The sequence below is a fragment of the Callorhinchus milii genome, unplaced genomic scaffold (genome assembly GCF_018977255.1).
Source record: "Callorhinchus milii isolate IMCB2004 unplaced genomic scaffold, IMCB_Cmil_1.0 Scaffold1, whole genome shotgun sequence".
Classification (NCBI taxonomy): domain Eukaryota; kingdom Metazoa; phylum Chordata; class Chondrichthyes; order Chimaeriformes; family Callorhinchidae; genus Callorhinchus; species Callorhinchus milii.
Genome location: NW_024704742.1, coordinates 43,996,366 through 44,013,306, shown reverse-complemented (window position 1 = coordinate 44,013,306; position 16,941 = coordinate 43,996,366). Strand labels below are relative to the sequence as shown.

General features: G+C 38.2%; 1 protein-coding gene across 1 annotated transcript; it reads right to left on the bottom strand.

The window, feature by feature from the left end:
• Positions 1 to 11,205: 11,205 nt before the first annotated feature.
• Positions 11,206 to 15,695, bottom strand: smim20 (small integral membrane protein 20). The gene is made up of 3 exons (XM_007889066.2): positions 15,566 to 15,695; positions 12,333 to 12,389; positions 11,206 to 11,565 (listed from the first exon to the last, which is right to left on the bottom strand). The coding sequence occupies exons 1-3, from the start codon at positions 15,672 to 15,674 to the stop codon at positions 11,528 to 11,530; spliced, it is 204 nt and encodes a 67-aa protein (XP_007887257.1). The 5' UTR covers positions 15,675 to 15,695; the 3' UTR covers positions 11,206 to 11,527.
• Positions 15,696 to 16,941: the final 1,246 nt, after the last annotated feature.

Genomic DNA, 16,941 nt, shown 5'->3' with positions numbered 1-16,941 from the left:
AAATGGCCTCCTTCTCCGCTGTAGATTTCTATCCTTTATGAGTGTCAGCCAAGACTATAAGTTCAAAGTCCCGTCCCCATGAACCTACAATCTCCTGATTCAGAGATGAGTACTATCCACTGAACAGGCTGGCACCTGGTGCAGCAGCGCCCAGTTTGCGAATACCCCACGCTCAACCTCAATTTCAAGAGGCCTTCAGAACTGTGGGTGCTTGAAATGAAAAATGTCACCACAACAACTTGCATTTATTTAACGCCCTTCACACGGGGTAACATCCCAGTGTACTTATAGGCGGTGCTCCTCTTAAATTGAGGTTAAGGCATATTGTTGAAATAGAATAGAAGGAAATTTACTCTGCCTCGCTCAGTCCTGGAAGTGGAAATACTGTTCTATTTATTAGCACTTTTCCGTCACTTTAAAGATTACAATAGTTTACCAAGAAATGTATCTTTAATAAAAGAGTCTATAATGTTAGCTTGAGGGGAAATAATTTGTGTTTCATCAAAATATGTGGGTGTTAATGTACGTGACCACAGTTTTCACTTGTGCTGTCGTCTTGATTCAGATTTATTGCACAGCACTGTCTGCAGCTTGACCTATGCAACATGTGTATGGTTTCAATGTATCATTATTTGGTGGGAGTGTAGAAGTACAATTCCACCTACTTGTTTCTGACAGAGAATGGGTGAGAGTCATATGAAATAAACCACAGGAAATTCAGTCATCATTGACATCTAAAGCTCTCTAATAGTGACTCGGGATGGTGATATGAGAAAACATGGAAAGTACCCATTGAAGAAAACCTAAAGCAGAACAACAGCAATAAGGTAGGTAAAAGGAACAAGAACTTCACAAAATGTACTTTACAAAAATACAGTGAATCGAACCAATCACTAACTGTAAAATATACACAAAGAATAATAATTACCAGAGTGAGTGAAAAGATAATAATTCAGAGGGAAAACAAATCTAATAAACGTGGAGCCGGAGGCAGAACAAAAAATCAATAAAAGAGACGGAAGAAGAAAATGTTCAAACAATAGAATACCTGGGTAGAGAATAGGTGAACGGTTTGAATTTTTACCATGTTTTCAATTGTTTACTTTAGCTCTTTATGGTTAATATTACAGTAATAATAATAATAGTAATAATACTATTCTGATGCTGTTTTCAATGATGAAGTCAAAGAAACTGGGTACACTACATTGGATTTCCATCTTGTGGATCATCACCTTTGATTGTTGGCTAGTGGGATAAATAATAATAATAATCCTTGCATTTGATATAGGGCTTTTCACGTCTTCTAGACGTCTCAAAGCGCTTCACAGAATATACTGTAAAGTGAATTGAGTGTATATTTGTGAGCGAAATGTGGCAGTGAATTGTACACAGTAGTGTCCCACAAACAGTCGTGGATTGAAGTGACCAATTTATTATTGTTTTTTTTTCTTGAGGGATTATTATCAGGCGTGTGGAGTAAGGAAACTTACCCAAGGTTTTGCCGTGCTGAGAATCGAACCCAGGTCTCTCGCTTGAGAGGTGAGTGCTCTAACCACTGAGCTACAGGACTCCACTAAAGACCTTTTGAGTTTCTTATTTACTGAAGAGCCAGGTTTCTGTGAACTAGCAGTCGAAGGCCATGATCTGCCAGCTGGTAGTTCAATGTCTCAGACCCGATTTCTCAGAGTTCATCACTCAACAGTCAGGGAGGAGCAAGTTCCCTTTCTTGCTCAGCTGATGTGATTAGTGTCTATGTAGGGTAGTGTCTTGGAGCGATTTACAAGGATTGGGGTTGGATGCCAAGTAATGGAGAATGGAGAAGAGGGGAGGAGGAGACGGCCATACCTGCATTTGAAGAGGTAGGTTTTGAAGTAGGACTTAAATTCAGAAAGAGAGGGGGCAAGATGGAGGGGTAGAGGTGTGGGAGTGCCAGACATCAAGTGCATAGGAACTGAAAGCTCAGCCATCTTTGGTAGCATGGAGAAGGCTGGAGTGGAAAAGTAGATTTGATTGTCATCCACCTACGTTCAGTGTACAGTTAGTCAATGATATTGCCAAGAAGGAACATGTAAAAGACTGGGTTTACCGTCTTCCTGTCACAGCACCTAGCTATTTTTTAAATGTCCAATGACCGGGCAGGGATTTTTCCACTTGGCTCATGTTACCCCGAAAGTCAAAAGTTGCAATGGTTGGAATGTCCTTGCTGGATGCTGGCCAAACATTGCTCTCAATGGCATGCTATGCCGTTTTAGTTGATTATATTCTCACAGTACCTCAGTGCAAACTCTCAGGGCTCCAAACCTAGTATCTTGCTGTGCCCTCTTGTTCTGTTGTGTTGATGCATTCAAGAATATTGTTCTGGGTTCATTTTCTTAATTTCTAAGCCTGTTTAAATTTGTATTTACCTCTACATCTATCTGCCCCATCATTGGGGGCTCTCATCCTACATACCCCCATTCTCTGGAACTTCATCCTGGAGTGCCCCTTCCCTCACCTCTTTCAAGTTCCACTCTCACTGGCCAACAACTAGCAGTGGAAACATTGGCTAATCCACCATGAATTTGGAGGGATTATTATTAGGCGTGTGCACCAGTGTCCGAATTGCTGCCTGCCCCAGTTGAGATCAGATACATCATTTATAGAGATCACAATTATTTACATAAGAGCATAAGGATTTACGAGACGAAAATCCAGTTCATCTTCCATCATCCTTGCAGTCACATGCACATGTCATACCCTAAAGCATATACTGTATCCCAAGATATTATTTCCTAAAAGAAATCTATCTCATTTGCTTTTGAAAGAATCAACACTTTCTGTTTCCACGGGGTGCCTGGGAACCTTTCCGTACATTTACTACTGGCTCATTTGTGATTTACTTATTGTTGTTTACTGTTACCCTATGTAACTAATTCTTGAAAACCAACATGACTCTCCATTGCCACTCTTTTCTTAATCTGTCAGTCAAATGAGAATATGTTGTTAATAGTTCATAAAGCAAAGAGGTCTCCATGTATTTTGTTTTAACTCTGGTTTATTGAAATTAAAAAATGGAGGAACTGGTTTAAAATATATTGAATTTATATTTTCATTGAACATTGTTTGAGGCATAAAATAAATGTTTGAAATCAGGCATCTTAATTTTATTTGAAGGATTGTTGGCCAGGACACCAGGAGAAACTCCATTCTCTGTTCGAATAGTGTCATGGGATCTATAACATCCACCTGTACAGGCAAACGGGGAGTCCTGTAGCTCAGTGGTTAGAGCACTCGCTTTGCAAGCGAGACACTTGGGTTCAATTCCAGACAGGGCGAAACCTTGGGCAAGTTTCCTTACTCCACACGCCTAATAATAATCCCTCCAAAACCCAAAACAATAATAAATTGGTCATTTTCAATCTACGACTGTTTGTGGGACATTGCTGTGCGCAATTGGCTGCCGCGTTCGCCCACAGATATACAGTCAATTCACTTTACAGTGTATTCTGTGAAGCGCTTTGGGACGTCCTCCCGACGTGAAAAGCGCTATATCAAATGCAAGGATTATTATTATTATTATTATTATTATTATTATTATTATTATTATTATTATTATTATTATTATTATTATTATTATTATTATTATTATTATCTCATCCAAAGGCGCCACCTCCTACAATACAGCCACCCCCAGCATTGCACTGGTGTGTCGGCTTAGACTATGTGAGTTTCAAGTCCTGACGTGAAGCTTGAACCAACAAACCTTGTGACTCAGAAGCAAGACTGTTACCAACTGAGTCAGGCTGATGCATACAGGTGTTGGCATGAGGAAGGCCAGTAGCAGAAGTTATGTTAAAGGCATTATTTTTTTCACAGAAATCCCACAATATCCGTTCTAAAAAAATATCTAAATGCGGAATTTATTGTGGCGCAGACTCGATGGACAAGATGAGTTACGTGTGTTCCTATTTTAAATTGTTGACAGTAGTAAAAAAATATTTTTTCTACCGTAATTTATTTAATCTGCTTAAAAAGCAGGCACAAATGTTTAATAGTGTATCATAGTAATCACTATTATATTTGTATGTAATGTGTACATGAGTAATATTTATTAAGGCAGATACACAAACAGACATGGTTTATTTTGTAGAGGAAAATCAGACTTATGACCAAATGCTTTAATGTACTTGAGTAATTTATTTTAGTAAATTACTGTAATTTTCCAGTGATTCACTGCAAGAGAATGAGGGCGTTAAAGCTCAATCTGATACCAGTTAGGGTTTATCCAAATTGATCTGTAAGAGAACTCCCCAAATAAATTATGCTTAGTTTACTTAATACAAAATCTAACATGAAAAATTAAATATACTACTAACAGTGCACAAGCAATAACAATGCAACTCATTTTATATAAATATTGAAACACTTTCCTTTACCAGATAAGAATCATTTGCCAATTATTCTAAATATTATAATAATAATTGCATTTGATATAGTGATTCATCATGTCATTAAGATGTCTCAAAGCACTTCACAGGATATACTATAAAGTGTATTGACTGTGTATTTTGTGAGTGAAACAGGGGAGCCAGTTGTGCACAGCAGTGTCCCATAAAATGCCATGGAGTGAATGAACAACTTTATTTGCAGATTTGTTTGCCAGGACACTGGGAGAAACATATCCCTTCTCTTGAACATCTATCTGAACAACCAGAAGGGACCTCGATTTAACATTTCATCTGAAGGACAGCACTTCTGACAATGCAACAACCCCTGCACTGCATTGGAGACGATGTGATTCCAAGTCCCGATGTGGGGCTTGAACCCACAACCTTCTGACTCAGAGGTGAGAGAGCTACCACTGAGACAGGCTAATAATATGCATTTCCTTCTCCTTTGGATGCAAAGTTAGTCTCAGTTCCTGCACTTAATTCTACAGTACCATGACTTACTCAGTAGATTCCGATTTTAACTTGATTTTCATTCTCTCTTCCTTAATTATTGACCTTAAAGTTACTGTAGCATTGTCACTCATGCAGGAGCCGTTTAAAGGGAAACTTCTTACCCAATTAAAATTCACTAAACAACGTTATACCCTCATAGTGCTTGTTTATAATTAAAGAATTATCAAATGTTGTTCAAGTAGTAAAAAAGCACAATGGGGGAGATTTTAATTCTGTCCAGACATAAACAAACAGCTTTCCTCGCTGCCAAGGAGTAGTAGTAGTTCCTTATGGATTGGAAAAAGTGATTTTCTATTAAACTATGGACTTTTGCTTCACATTAGGAATGTAAGTGATCTGTTTCCAATTATTTTCCAGAATCTTATGCAGGTTTACAGACATTTAAACTCAATTTACATTATGAACACACACAATATTGCTAGGAATAATTGTTAGCACCTTTCAGCCACTACCTACTTTTTCCATAACCCAACAATAACCCTCACCTTCTGATGACCTTCACCTCCTAAAATGTAATATTAATTTGGCAATCTCACTCCGAGAAGCCTCAAGGAGTATTGGAAATGTTGCATGAATGCAGTAGAATGTCTGAGCTTGGGTCTGAGATGCATTGTTGGATAAAGTAGAGGACCTTTTCTCTTTGTCTTACTGTGTTAGAACTAACCCAACCTGAAGTGATTAATCCTTACAATGATGTTCGAAATCGGAAAGAATTGCATTTCTATAGTATTAACATCCCTTATCTGAATGAACACAAAAAAATCTGTTTTCAAATAAGAAAGACAGAAATAATTTTATGTTCTTACAGTTCTTCGCTGATGTTAAGGTAACATACAAATGCTTTAAAATGTAAAAAAAACTCTGCAATTCATAAAGCCTAGACAAAAACATTCATATATTTACCTTCTCACTGGAACAGAGAAAATTCAGAAAAAATCCAACAGAGATTTTCCAAATTGTTAAAAGCTTTAGAATGAATTAAGATTATTCCTGCGGATTGGTAAAAGGCAAATGGGATGTGGGATGCATATACTTTGGACTGTCTTTGGAAGAGTTAAGGGGAATGTTAGAAGATTTAATTTCAGAGATTTTTGCAAAATTTGAGACAGAGACATTTTGACATGATAGGCTTTACATCAAATGAACAGATTATGATATTTTGGCACAAGTGAATATTGAGTCTGAGACCATAACAGGATTTAAAAGGGAATTGGATAAACACTTAAAGAAGAATATAAAAGTGTACATGGACAGATCAGAGAATGGGACTGGAGCAGATAGATTCAGTGGAGGAGCGAGCATAAGTTTGATGAGCCAAATGACCTCCAGTGCATTAATTTATGTGATTCTAAGTGTCTTATGATAATAAATAATAATAATAATTTATGTATTGAAAGGGCAATACACATTAAAGTATTATGCACTTATAGTGACAACAACATACAATAAAAATATTATTTGGACCAATCATGCAAAATAATACTATTAATGATTTTTGTGAGATTTCAATCCGGTCACTTTGTAAATGCATTTAAATGTTGCATATTTTGGTTAGTGAATAGAAAATATGAAATAAATATTACATCCAAAATATTTTTTAATAATCACGAATGGAAGTTTAAAAAAAATGTTTGGGATTGCGCACTAGAGGGCAGTAAAAGTACTTATATTTAGAAACTAAACTGGGATAAAAGCTAGATTTTCTGGTTCAGGTAAATCACAAGCATGATGGCGATTTAGTTGAATGGTAATAAATATATCATTACTACTGATACCTAATCTTAAGCAGCAAGAAGCACTGTCCAATCAGATAAGATTCAGTACCATTCCTATGGACTTGTTTGACTTGATGCTGCACCTTTGTGTGTAGAGGAACCACCTGGTGCAGCACTAAACCATACACACCAGAAGGTAGCAGGATGGGTCATCAAGAAGCGACGCATGGGAGTGTCCATGAACACACAATACTTTGATTGCTCACAGTTTCAATCTTAATGTCTTTCAGCAATACTTGGTATGTCAGCCTGCTCAGGTAGTAGCACTCTCTGAATCAGAAAGTTGTGGGTTTAAGCCCTGTGTAGGGACTTGAAACTCATATAGTCTATTCTGACACTCCCATGCGTCGCTTCTTGATGACCCATCCTGTACCTTCTGGTGTGTATGGTTTAGAGCTGCACTAGGTGGTTCCTCTACACACAAAGGTGCAGCATCAAGTCAAACAGAGCAGAAAGTGGAAGGATTGATTCCCCAGTGTGTGGTTACCTGTGTACTCAACAGAAATGTCCTCAATCCTGTAAGCCAAAGCCATAATGAAAAGAATGGTTCTCGTGCTGCACAGTTTAACCTTTTGTATTATTACAGCGAAAATAATATGCTTTGACAGCGCTCTGGGACACTACTTGGTGCAAGGGGCGCTGTATAAATACTTCTTGTTGTTGACAGTACAAGAAAAAAATACTCTGAGGATATGGAAGGGCCTCAAATATTATTGCATGAACACCACGCCATAGAAACAGGGAACATCAGCATCAAAATAAATGTTTGTAATCTGACCTTAACAATACATTTGTGCAGGTTAACCACATCCTATCACCTTCTTGTAATTTATTCTCACGTGAAACAGATAAACTTGTTGCCTGAAACCTAACCAGGCTCAATTTAGATCAATTTGCATTGAGAAACTGTTTTGAAGTTAATCCTTATTTGAGATATTAAGAACTGAACCCAAATACTATTTTATTAGCTGAAAACAGGAAGCTCTTACATAGTAACACTTTCAAGCTAGAGTAGACCATTTGACCATGTTGTCTACCTCACTAATATCCTAAAAAACTAAAATCTCTATAATTTCTAGGAACTTGCTTGGTTCCTTTTTGAAACCTTTTAGTTCCTTGTTCCACCACCTTTGCTGATCTTTTGTTTACACATGTCTAACACCCTCTTAGAAAAAAAATTCCTCTTGCATTTCCTATTCACTTTCATTGTCCTTATTTGGAAGTTGTGTTTAAATGTTATACAGAATGGAAAAGTTTACCCACATCCATATTTCCCAAATCTTTTCTAATTTAAAACAACTCTTTTCAAGACCTTTCTCAGTCTGTTTTTTTAAAAAAGTGTCTACAAATTAAAATTTTAAATTAATCTAATTGCTTATCTTCTAATAACTGAATTTTTCTGTGATAGGGAGGTCAGGACTCCAGACTGGGTCTCACCAAAGCTCGATACACAGATTGACTTGTACATCAGCCCTTACATTAGCCTTTAATCACCTGAGACGCCATCCGGTGTGAAGGGTGCTATATAAATGCAAGTTGTTGTTGTTGTGGCTGTATTGCTTTTACTTTAACAACCTAAGACCTAACTCTCCGGTTCTCACACCTCAAGTACATTTCCATTCAGCGCATGTTGACGGAACACTGCTTACCAGTTGTCTCCCATCAGTTACTTCCAAGTGCATCTCTGCTCATTGCTTTCCACTAAATAGTCATTGTGTAGTACAGCTGAATACATTGCTATCTAATCTCAGTGCCTGAACCCTAAACAGTGTTTACGGTATTTATTTCCAGCTTATCCTCCTTTTATGTCTGCTTTATGTTTCATGACTTTAAGGATGATTCTACTGCTGCAATTTACCCTTTTCTGTTATCATAGAGAAAATCGCTTTGGCAACACTCTGGGACACTACCCTGCATGAGGGCCACTATGTAAATGCAAGTTGTTGTTGTTGCTGACAGTACAAGAAAAAAATACTTTGAGGGTGTAGAAAGTCCTCAACTATTACTTACTGCATGAACACCATAGAAATGGAGATCCTCAGCATCAAAATAAATGTTTATAATTCGATGTATTTTGCACTTCCGCTTGCAAAACTTTAAAGAATTGTGGAGTTTCTCCCCATTATCCTGGTTTCGATTCCTTCCTCATCCAAACTCGACCCAAATTAAAATTGGCTACTTTTAAATGCTATGCTCTCAGCCTCAATAGTCAGTTGTGACAAAGTTTGAATGCATCTGTATCAGAAAGTTTCTTTAAATATCCTCTTCAAGTCTACCAGGAACAATTCTAGATCTTGAGATGAACCTGAAGGAAATGAGGGAAGACTGAGGATTAATCCATAAAAACCTCCATTAAATCTTGGGCCATATCCAGAGCGATAGAATATAAAAGTGAAAGGTAATTCTGAATTTGTGTAAAAACTTTATTTGAATTACATTTGGAGTCATCACAAAGATATACAGTAGCAGCGATGGAACGAGTATAATGTATGTTTACTAGCTGGTTATGAGGATAGACTGGATAGATTAGGTCTTTTTTCACTAGGAAAGAGATATTTAGGGGGGGAAACCTAATAGAGATGTTTAAAATTATAAAAGGGTTCAATAAGTTTAGCATAAATCAGAGTAGAAGGGTATTGGAGGGAATAAGGAGTGGATGGAGACTCAAATGGAGTATAAACTCCGGTACAGACTATTTGGGCAGAATGGCGTGTTTTCATGCTGTAAATATTGCATTTTATATGTTTTACTGAGAAAATAAACAAATGCAATCTGGTAACTGTGTTAAGATTACATATTTATTATTCAACAAATAGGCTCACAAAATATATCAATTAAGAAATACATATCAATAATCCTAGCATTTGGTATTGCACTTTTAACGTCAGGAGAATGTCCCCAAGAGCTTTGCAGGATTTATAATAATAATCGTTGCATTTGATATAGCGCTTTATCACATCTTCGAGATGCCTCAAAGCACTTCAGAATATACTGTAAAGTGTAGTGACTGTTTATTTTGTGGGCGAAAGATAGGAGCCAATTACACTTAGCAATGTCCCATAAATAGTCATTGATTGAGTGACCGAATTATTATTTGCTTTTTATTATTTTTTTGAAGTGATTATTACCCTGGGTAAGCGATCGACTAACAATTGGGTTCCTACTTAATGCTAGGTCAATAAAGATATGTGGAGTAAGGAAACTTGCCTAACATTTCGCCCTGCCCAGGAAGCGAACCAAAGTCCTTTTGCTTGCAAGGGCTCTTACCAAACTCTACAGGACTCTGCAATTCTGAAGTGACAGGTTATTTTATAGATGAACACAGCAGCCCATTTTTGCATACAGGAGAGAGGATACATTGTCCCATGAAGTGAATGCCCAAATTTACCTGGGGGGAATTGTTGGGCACGATATCAGGAGAAACTCCCTTCTCTTTTTGATTGGTGCCATGAGATGTTTAATGTTCACCTGAGCAGGCAGACAGGTCTCAGTTTAACAGGTAATCCAAAGGCACTTCCGACAATGTAAAGCATCCCAGCATTAAATTGGAGTGTAAGCTATGAATATGAACCCAGAACCTTCTGATTCATAGGCGAGAATGCAAACAACTAAGTCAGGCTGACATGTTGGAATAGAGTACAAAATGACCAGTATAAATTCATATTATTTCAGTTTTTCTGTCTGTGTCCAACCTGAGACACATTTCTGTAAGTGATATATAGGAAAGTCCATATTGTGTTCATCGTTATCATCCTTGTATTTGATAAAGTGCTTTATCACATGAAAATGACTCCAAGCACTTAAAAGTGTGCTGACTGTGAATGTGTAGGCAAATGCTAGCAAAGCAATGTTCCACTGTCAGGTATTGAAACGCCCTCCAGTTGCATTGAGTGTCATTTAACACATCATGCAAATTTTAATTTGTAATTTTACCTTAACTGAATGGAATATTAAGATCAACTTAAGGTCAAGCTCTCTGAGATGCCGTCAGGCGTGAAGGGCACTATATAATGCAAGTTGTTGCTGTTGTTGTTATACATTGATTTTCAATGCATTGTTATTTTCAATTTCTAAAAATATGTTGGTTTGAAACTTTAAAAAGCACATTACAAGATAATGGGGTGAGACTTTTACATATCGATCATGTCTTTCCAATTCATTTCATATTAAATGAAGCCTTTGTTTGTGTGCCTCCAGTACTGGAATATTTGAATCTTTCCAAACCCTTAGTCTTGTCCTAGCATTTGTCATATTAAGTTTCTACTTATTCAACAAGATAAGGGATGATTACTTTACCATATGTTCTAGAAATAATTATTTTTTCATATATTACATTTTGAGATAAAAAAATTTAACATAAAAAATATGATTTCACATTTGCAGTGTTGTACAATGCTGTACAACCAAAAACACAAAACAAATTGGTGGCCTTACTGGTATTGGATAACCACACACTACTGAAATAGAATTCATTCCATGACAGAATATTTGATTTCAAACTTTAATGTTTTCCATTCACTTTTACTCACATAGAAACAATTTTTATTTATCTGCTACAAGTCATAATGAAAGACGTTATTTAACAGTTATCACAGGGCATTAAAATTAACAGCAAAATACACTGTAGAACGAAATTTTCTGAACATACTATTGCTTCTGTTTTTAGACGCTATAAAGTACTTATTTTGCAGCCAACAGCAATTTTCTCTGCCTCCGCATAAGATGATCTCAGATGATTTGGTACAGGAACACAGCAAATATACCAGCTCTGAACCATTTCTTCGTTATAAAGAAAAGCTGATAGTGACTCTACTTCTTAATAAACGGGTCAGACCAGACTTTCATTCCTTGAAATGAAACAGAGAAGTGCATCAAGATGTTGAAAATCACATTTGTATTGTTTCATGCTACACCCACACATATTGTGGTTCATTGTGATAAAGATGATTTCAGCAAAGCATCTACATTTAGTCTGTCCTGTTTGCTTTTCCTCCCTGATCCACCTCAATGGGCTGCACTTTCTTGACTCAAGTCCGACGACCCAACACCATCATTTGTCTCTGCAAATGGTTTCTGCGCCCGCCTCTGCAAACCACTAGTTACATTGTGCTAGGCTGATTCCCACTCTCAGCACTTTGTCCCTCAGCCATCTTTCTATCCACTCGATCATTTCATCTTTAATATCCTGACTTTTAAATTTTTGATATTATTTTAAGAAATGCCAGATACAAAACATCCACTACATTTCTCTCATCTATGCGCTAAGTAAAAAAACACAATTTTTTGTGACAGTCAAATGATCTGTCCTTCAAAATTCTCTACCGACTGCTCCCGATTAATTTATTCTTCTCAAGGTGCTTACCAGATTTTTCCTTATCATCAACTGCGGTATTTTCCTACCACTGATGTGAGACGTACTGGACTAGAATTCTCAATTTAATTAATTGCAATTAAGCTTATTTATGAAACATAAACACTGGAAGAATGTCTAGAACTCCTTCCCCTCTTGTGCAATCTATGTTGCACACATTTCTGAAATGTAACTTTATAAAACGCAAAAATGTTTGGCCAGAAACATTTTATAATTGACAACTAATACTTTAATCATTTGTACCTCCAGGTTGGATTTCTTCTTGATTTATTCCAGTTCGATTCACCTTCTGTTGCTGCTCTGCATTTAAAAAAAAGTATAAAATGATGTATATAATTTATTTTGTATTCTTTCCAAAAGTGTACTCGAAAAATAAAATCCATATATGTAGAACTTTCAAATGACATGCAAAGGTATAAGTAGTTTAACATTAGCACTGAAATGAAAACAAAGATCAGATCATATATCTGGGCAAGATTTCCGACAAATTCATCTCTAATGCCATATATTCTTAAATTGAAATGAATTTATAATATATTTCTAAGAACTATATAAATAATCTATTTACAATACAATAAAACTCACATAAGTCTGATCTGTATATATCGTACAATGGCTAAATCGTCCACCTGCCCATGTCCCATTGAATTTCCTATAACTTGTGCAAGTTTCACATAGCTCATACGTTGCATAAGTCATATTAAATGTATGGTTTCAACTGATTCGGCTTATGTGAGGTTTCTGTATCTTACAAAAGTTCACCATGTCACAAACACATTTACTAAAGGAATGCTGCTGCTGTTAATGGAGTTTATAGGGTTAACGCTTTTCATTTGCTGCCGCTAGCTCTCAGATCATTTTTGCAAATACTGCAAATACTTAGTGAACTCCTGATAATGACCCCGGCTTAACTTGTCACTAACATTCAAGTCATCATGCTGTCAATATTCCAGATGCATTTATGTATCTATATACATGCCTAACTCGCCACTCCAGATAACTTGTCACTGAGCCCCTTTCCCTCTGGAGTGATGAGTTATCAGGAATTTACTGTATTACAACATCCAGCTACATAAATTAAATAAAACCCTCTTATATTAACATTTCAACAATGCATGCATTTTCAGCTAGCAGTAGTTGCCAGGCTGACTTGAATGGCTGACAACCTTTCTGAACCAGTTGATGTGCAGATGCTTCATGCACCAACAACTGCAATAGAAATGCAGCAGCACTGAAATTCCCATGGGAGAAATAACATTCCAGATTTTAAACCATGAAATATGTACCTTACTTGTATAAAAAACAATATTTTACATATGAGAATATTAAATATTCACACAATCAAAAGCACTTTATAGCATATTCTGTGAATTGCTTTGAGACCTCCCGACAACGTGATAAGGCGTTATATCAAATGCAAGGGTTATTATTATTATATTATTGTCTGTAAATCAGTTACGGAATACATTAGTCCCTATTGAGTATTAGATGTTTTTACTGAATATATTGCATATATGAAACATACTACCACAATATTTACAACATTCTAACATTATTGAGACTTTTAAATTATTTATATGTTTTATTGTTTATTTTAAAGAAACTGAAGTTTTTTTTGGGAAATATTTAATAGTCCAACTTGTGCAGGCCAATAAAATAAACTTAAGATGTAAATATCACTTTATTGTCATGACAATGGGTACAGGTGGCCGTTACTTAAACTTTGTAGTCATGGTTCAAATTAGCAATATAACATCAATAAATAGGATTATATCCCTCTCCTCACTTTCCCTCCCCATTCCAATTCACCTTCTGTATTCTGAAAAGGTGAGTAGTTTATGATACAATTGATACCAATTAGCTACCAATGAGAGTCACTAATTTATTGTGTAAAGTGCTTTTCGGGCACATCAAGGTTTCAAATCCAACTCCAGATTTTACACACACAGTAAGTTGCTGTCTGAAGCATCTATTTTCAAAGGAGTCCTCATTTATCGTGTTGTTCCTCATACTCATCTCTCTTAACAATGGTAATGATCTAATTGCTCTACTCTGCACAACAACAATTTGCGTTTCTATCATGCTCTCCACGTGGAAGATTTCAGTAGATTTGGCAAACCGTTTGCCTTGTTTATTGCTGCCTCGCACTGTATGAATATGCGTAGTGACAAGTCCACTGGATATTTTTCAACACCCCTGTTCTATCACATCCATGCTATAAACATTCCTCCTATTGTTAACTTGCTAGATGCAGCATTTTGCATTCATCATACTGAACATCAAATTCAGAAGAGTATTTAAAGCTCTCTCTAATGATTAACATCTCACTAATCCTATTTTACAATAATCAGCTGCAAGCAGCCTGATAGATGTGTAGATGGAATGGATTGAAATTCTCTTATGTGCAGAAAAATTTAGATTTTTCCAGATGTAATGTGCCCCTGGAATAAAACATGTGCAAGTGGTATTGGTACCATATCTTGATTTGTGCTAATGCTGCACCAAAGCCAACAACCTTAGTGCATTTATTGTTGTGCAAAAGCCATTGCTGAGGCTGTTGGGAGTCAAGGATACAATAACAGTTTTAAAATGATGGCACTTGAGGCCATCTCAAATGTTTTCACAGAACCTACTGAGGGTCTGAGATGGGAGGGGGGGGGGGGGAAGGTCGACACTGGTCACCTCCATGATTGTGACCTATTAATACCTGACCTGACCAATCTGTCCCTCCCCTCGGTGGGCACTGACCTGCCCCACCATCAGCAATCGAGCCTTTCCGCCCCCATTCTCTGGAACTCAGTCCTGGAAACGCTTCACCTCACTCGTTCCCCCTCTCGCCTCCTACAAGGCCCACCTCAAGACCTTCCCCTTTGACAGTGTCTTCAGTCATCCTCCCACCCTCTGGATGCCAACCCCCAGCCCTGGTGCAAACTCTTCACTGTCCGACACCTCGGGACATTCTCCCGATACGAAGGCGCTGTAACAATGCATTGGTACTGGTTTCTTACCAACGTCACTGCTTGGTCAGTTAGGGAGGTCACTGGTTAGTTTGTCAGTTAGTTAGTGAGGTCACCAGTGAGTGAGTTAAGGAGACCACCAGGTAGGGAGGTCATCAGCGGGTGAGAGTGAGGTCATCAGCGGGTGAGAGTGAGGTCATCAGCGGGTGAGAGTGAGGTCATCAGCGGGTGAGAGTGAGGTCATCAGCGGGTGAGAGTGAGGTCATCAGCGGGTGAGAGTGAGGTCATCAGTGGGTGAGGTCAGCAGTGGGTGATGTCATCAGTGGGTGAGTGAGGTCATCAGTGGGTGAGTGAGGTCATCAGTGGGTGAGGTCAGCAGTGGGTGAGTGAGGTCATCAGTGGGTGAGGTCATCAGTGGGTGAATGAGGTCATCAGTGGGTGAGGTCAGCAGTGGGTGAGGGTGACGTCAGCAGTTGTCGGTGTCCCAGGCCCCGGCGGTCGCTGTATTCCCTCACTTACTGTACTGCTCGATGTGCATCAGCGGGTGGATGTAAACGGGGTAAAGCGCCGCCGTGACGGCCGCCAGGAAGCCCCCGAACAGCAGCAGCCCACCCCCAACCCGCGACATCGCGGCGCCGGAACCGGAAACCGGGCAAGCGGGAGGAGCGGCGCAGGCGCAGCGGCGGCTGTGACAGCGGAGCGGCCGCCATCTTTGATGCTGGCAGGTAGGCACGGGTCACGTGATTGACCCTCAGCCTGAAGGTCCTCACACAAGACCTGGACAAGTCACCCAACCACATGGTGTAAACCTTACCACTTTGTAACAAGAGCTTGGGGTCAGGGACAACAACTGGAAAACGCCACTGCTGCCCACATTACACTCTCAGGAGTACTTGCTCTGGTTGTAAACATTTGGGAAGGGACTTGCCTTAAAGTTTGGTGATTTCTCTCTGAAGTTATTCAGTGGATTCAGTGTAATTTTCAAACAAATTCAATTCAAAATCAAGAAAATTGCCGCAAATGATGCGGCTCGCTTTGTGTTGAACTGACAGTCAGTCTCCTACAGCAGGTTCTTCACACAAATGTTCTACAAGAACAAGGAGGGGTGCTAACACTGACAGGTTATCTCGAGGGTTGAATCCAGGCCATACCAATGTGATGAAATTCTATTCTGAGTTTGATTCCTAGCACTCCATTTATTTATTTGTAAAGTCTTAACCCAATTTCTAACTGACACAGCCTCCGAGCACAAAACTGCTAAATTTGGCAATTCCGAGAGGACAAAGAACAATTGGACTTGAATGTCCGCCATTTCAGGTGATGTTAAAGATCTTAATTGAGACGTGAAAGGAACCATAGAAATTTATGGCATAGAAGACCAATCGGCCCATCATGCCTGTGTCGGCTCCTTTAGAGCAATCCTTTCAGTCCCATTTTCCTGTCCTCTCCCCTATAGCTGAATCTTTCAAATTCAACGTCCTACTGACGTGAAAGGTGCTATACAAATGTAATCTTCTTGTTTAAAAATATTTATCTTGAAGGCCAAAACGGATTCTGCTTCAACCACTTCTCCTGGCAGGGCATTCCATAACCTAACTGATTTGTGTATCGAAAAAATTGTAACCTCATTTGCACTTGAACTAACTAATTTGAATTAATTTTCTCTAGTCACCGACACTGATCAGAAGTTTTTCTTGGTGACCTAGTTAACAATGCCCCAGGTTAAAAAGGGTCATTCACTTTGTTGTTACGTGCAGTTTGGCTGTTAAGTTCACCTACAAAAATGCATGGTCAGTATGCTTTATAGAAAACTCTATTTCAGAGATTTGACAAGATAAGACAACTTCAGATGCAAGGATTATATTATTAAAGTGCTGAATTGGTACAATAGGGGA

Bases quoted from the DNA above. Each gene is read 5' to 3' on its own strand.
- smim20 (XM_007889066.2), bottom strand. From the start codon at position 15,674: ATGTCGCGGGTTGGGGGTGGGCTGCTGCTGTTCGGGGGCTTCCTGGCG. The intron at 12,390-15,565 runs GTAAGTGAGGGA...TTTTAAATGCAG, and splicing joins GATGCACATCGAGCAGTACA to AGCAGCAACAGAAGGTGAAT. The intron at 11,566-12,332 runs GTACAAATGATT...TTTCATTTCAAG, and splicing joins AGAAGAAATCCAACCTGGAG to GAATGAAAGTCTGGTCTGAC.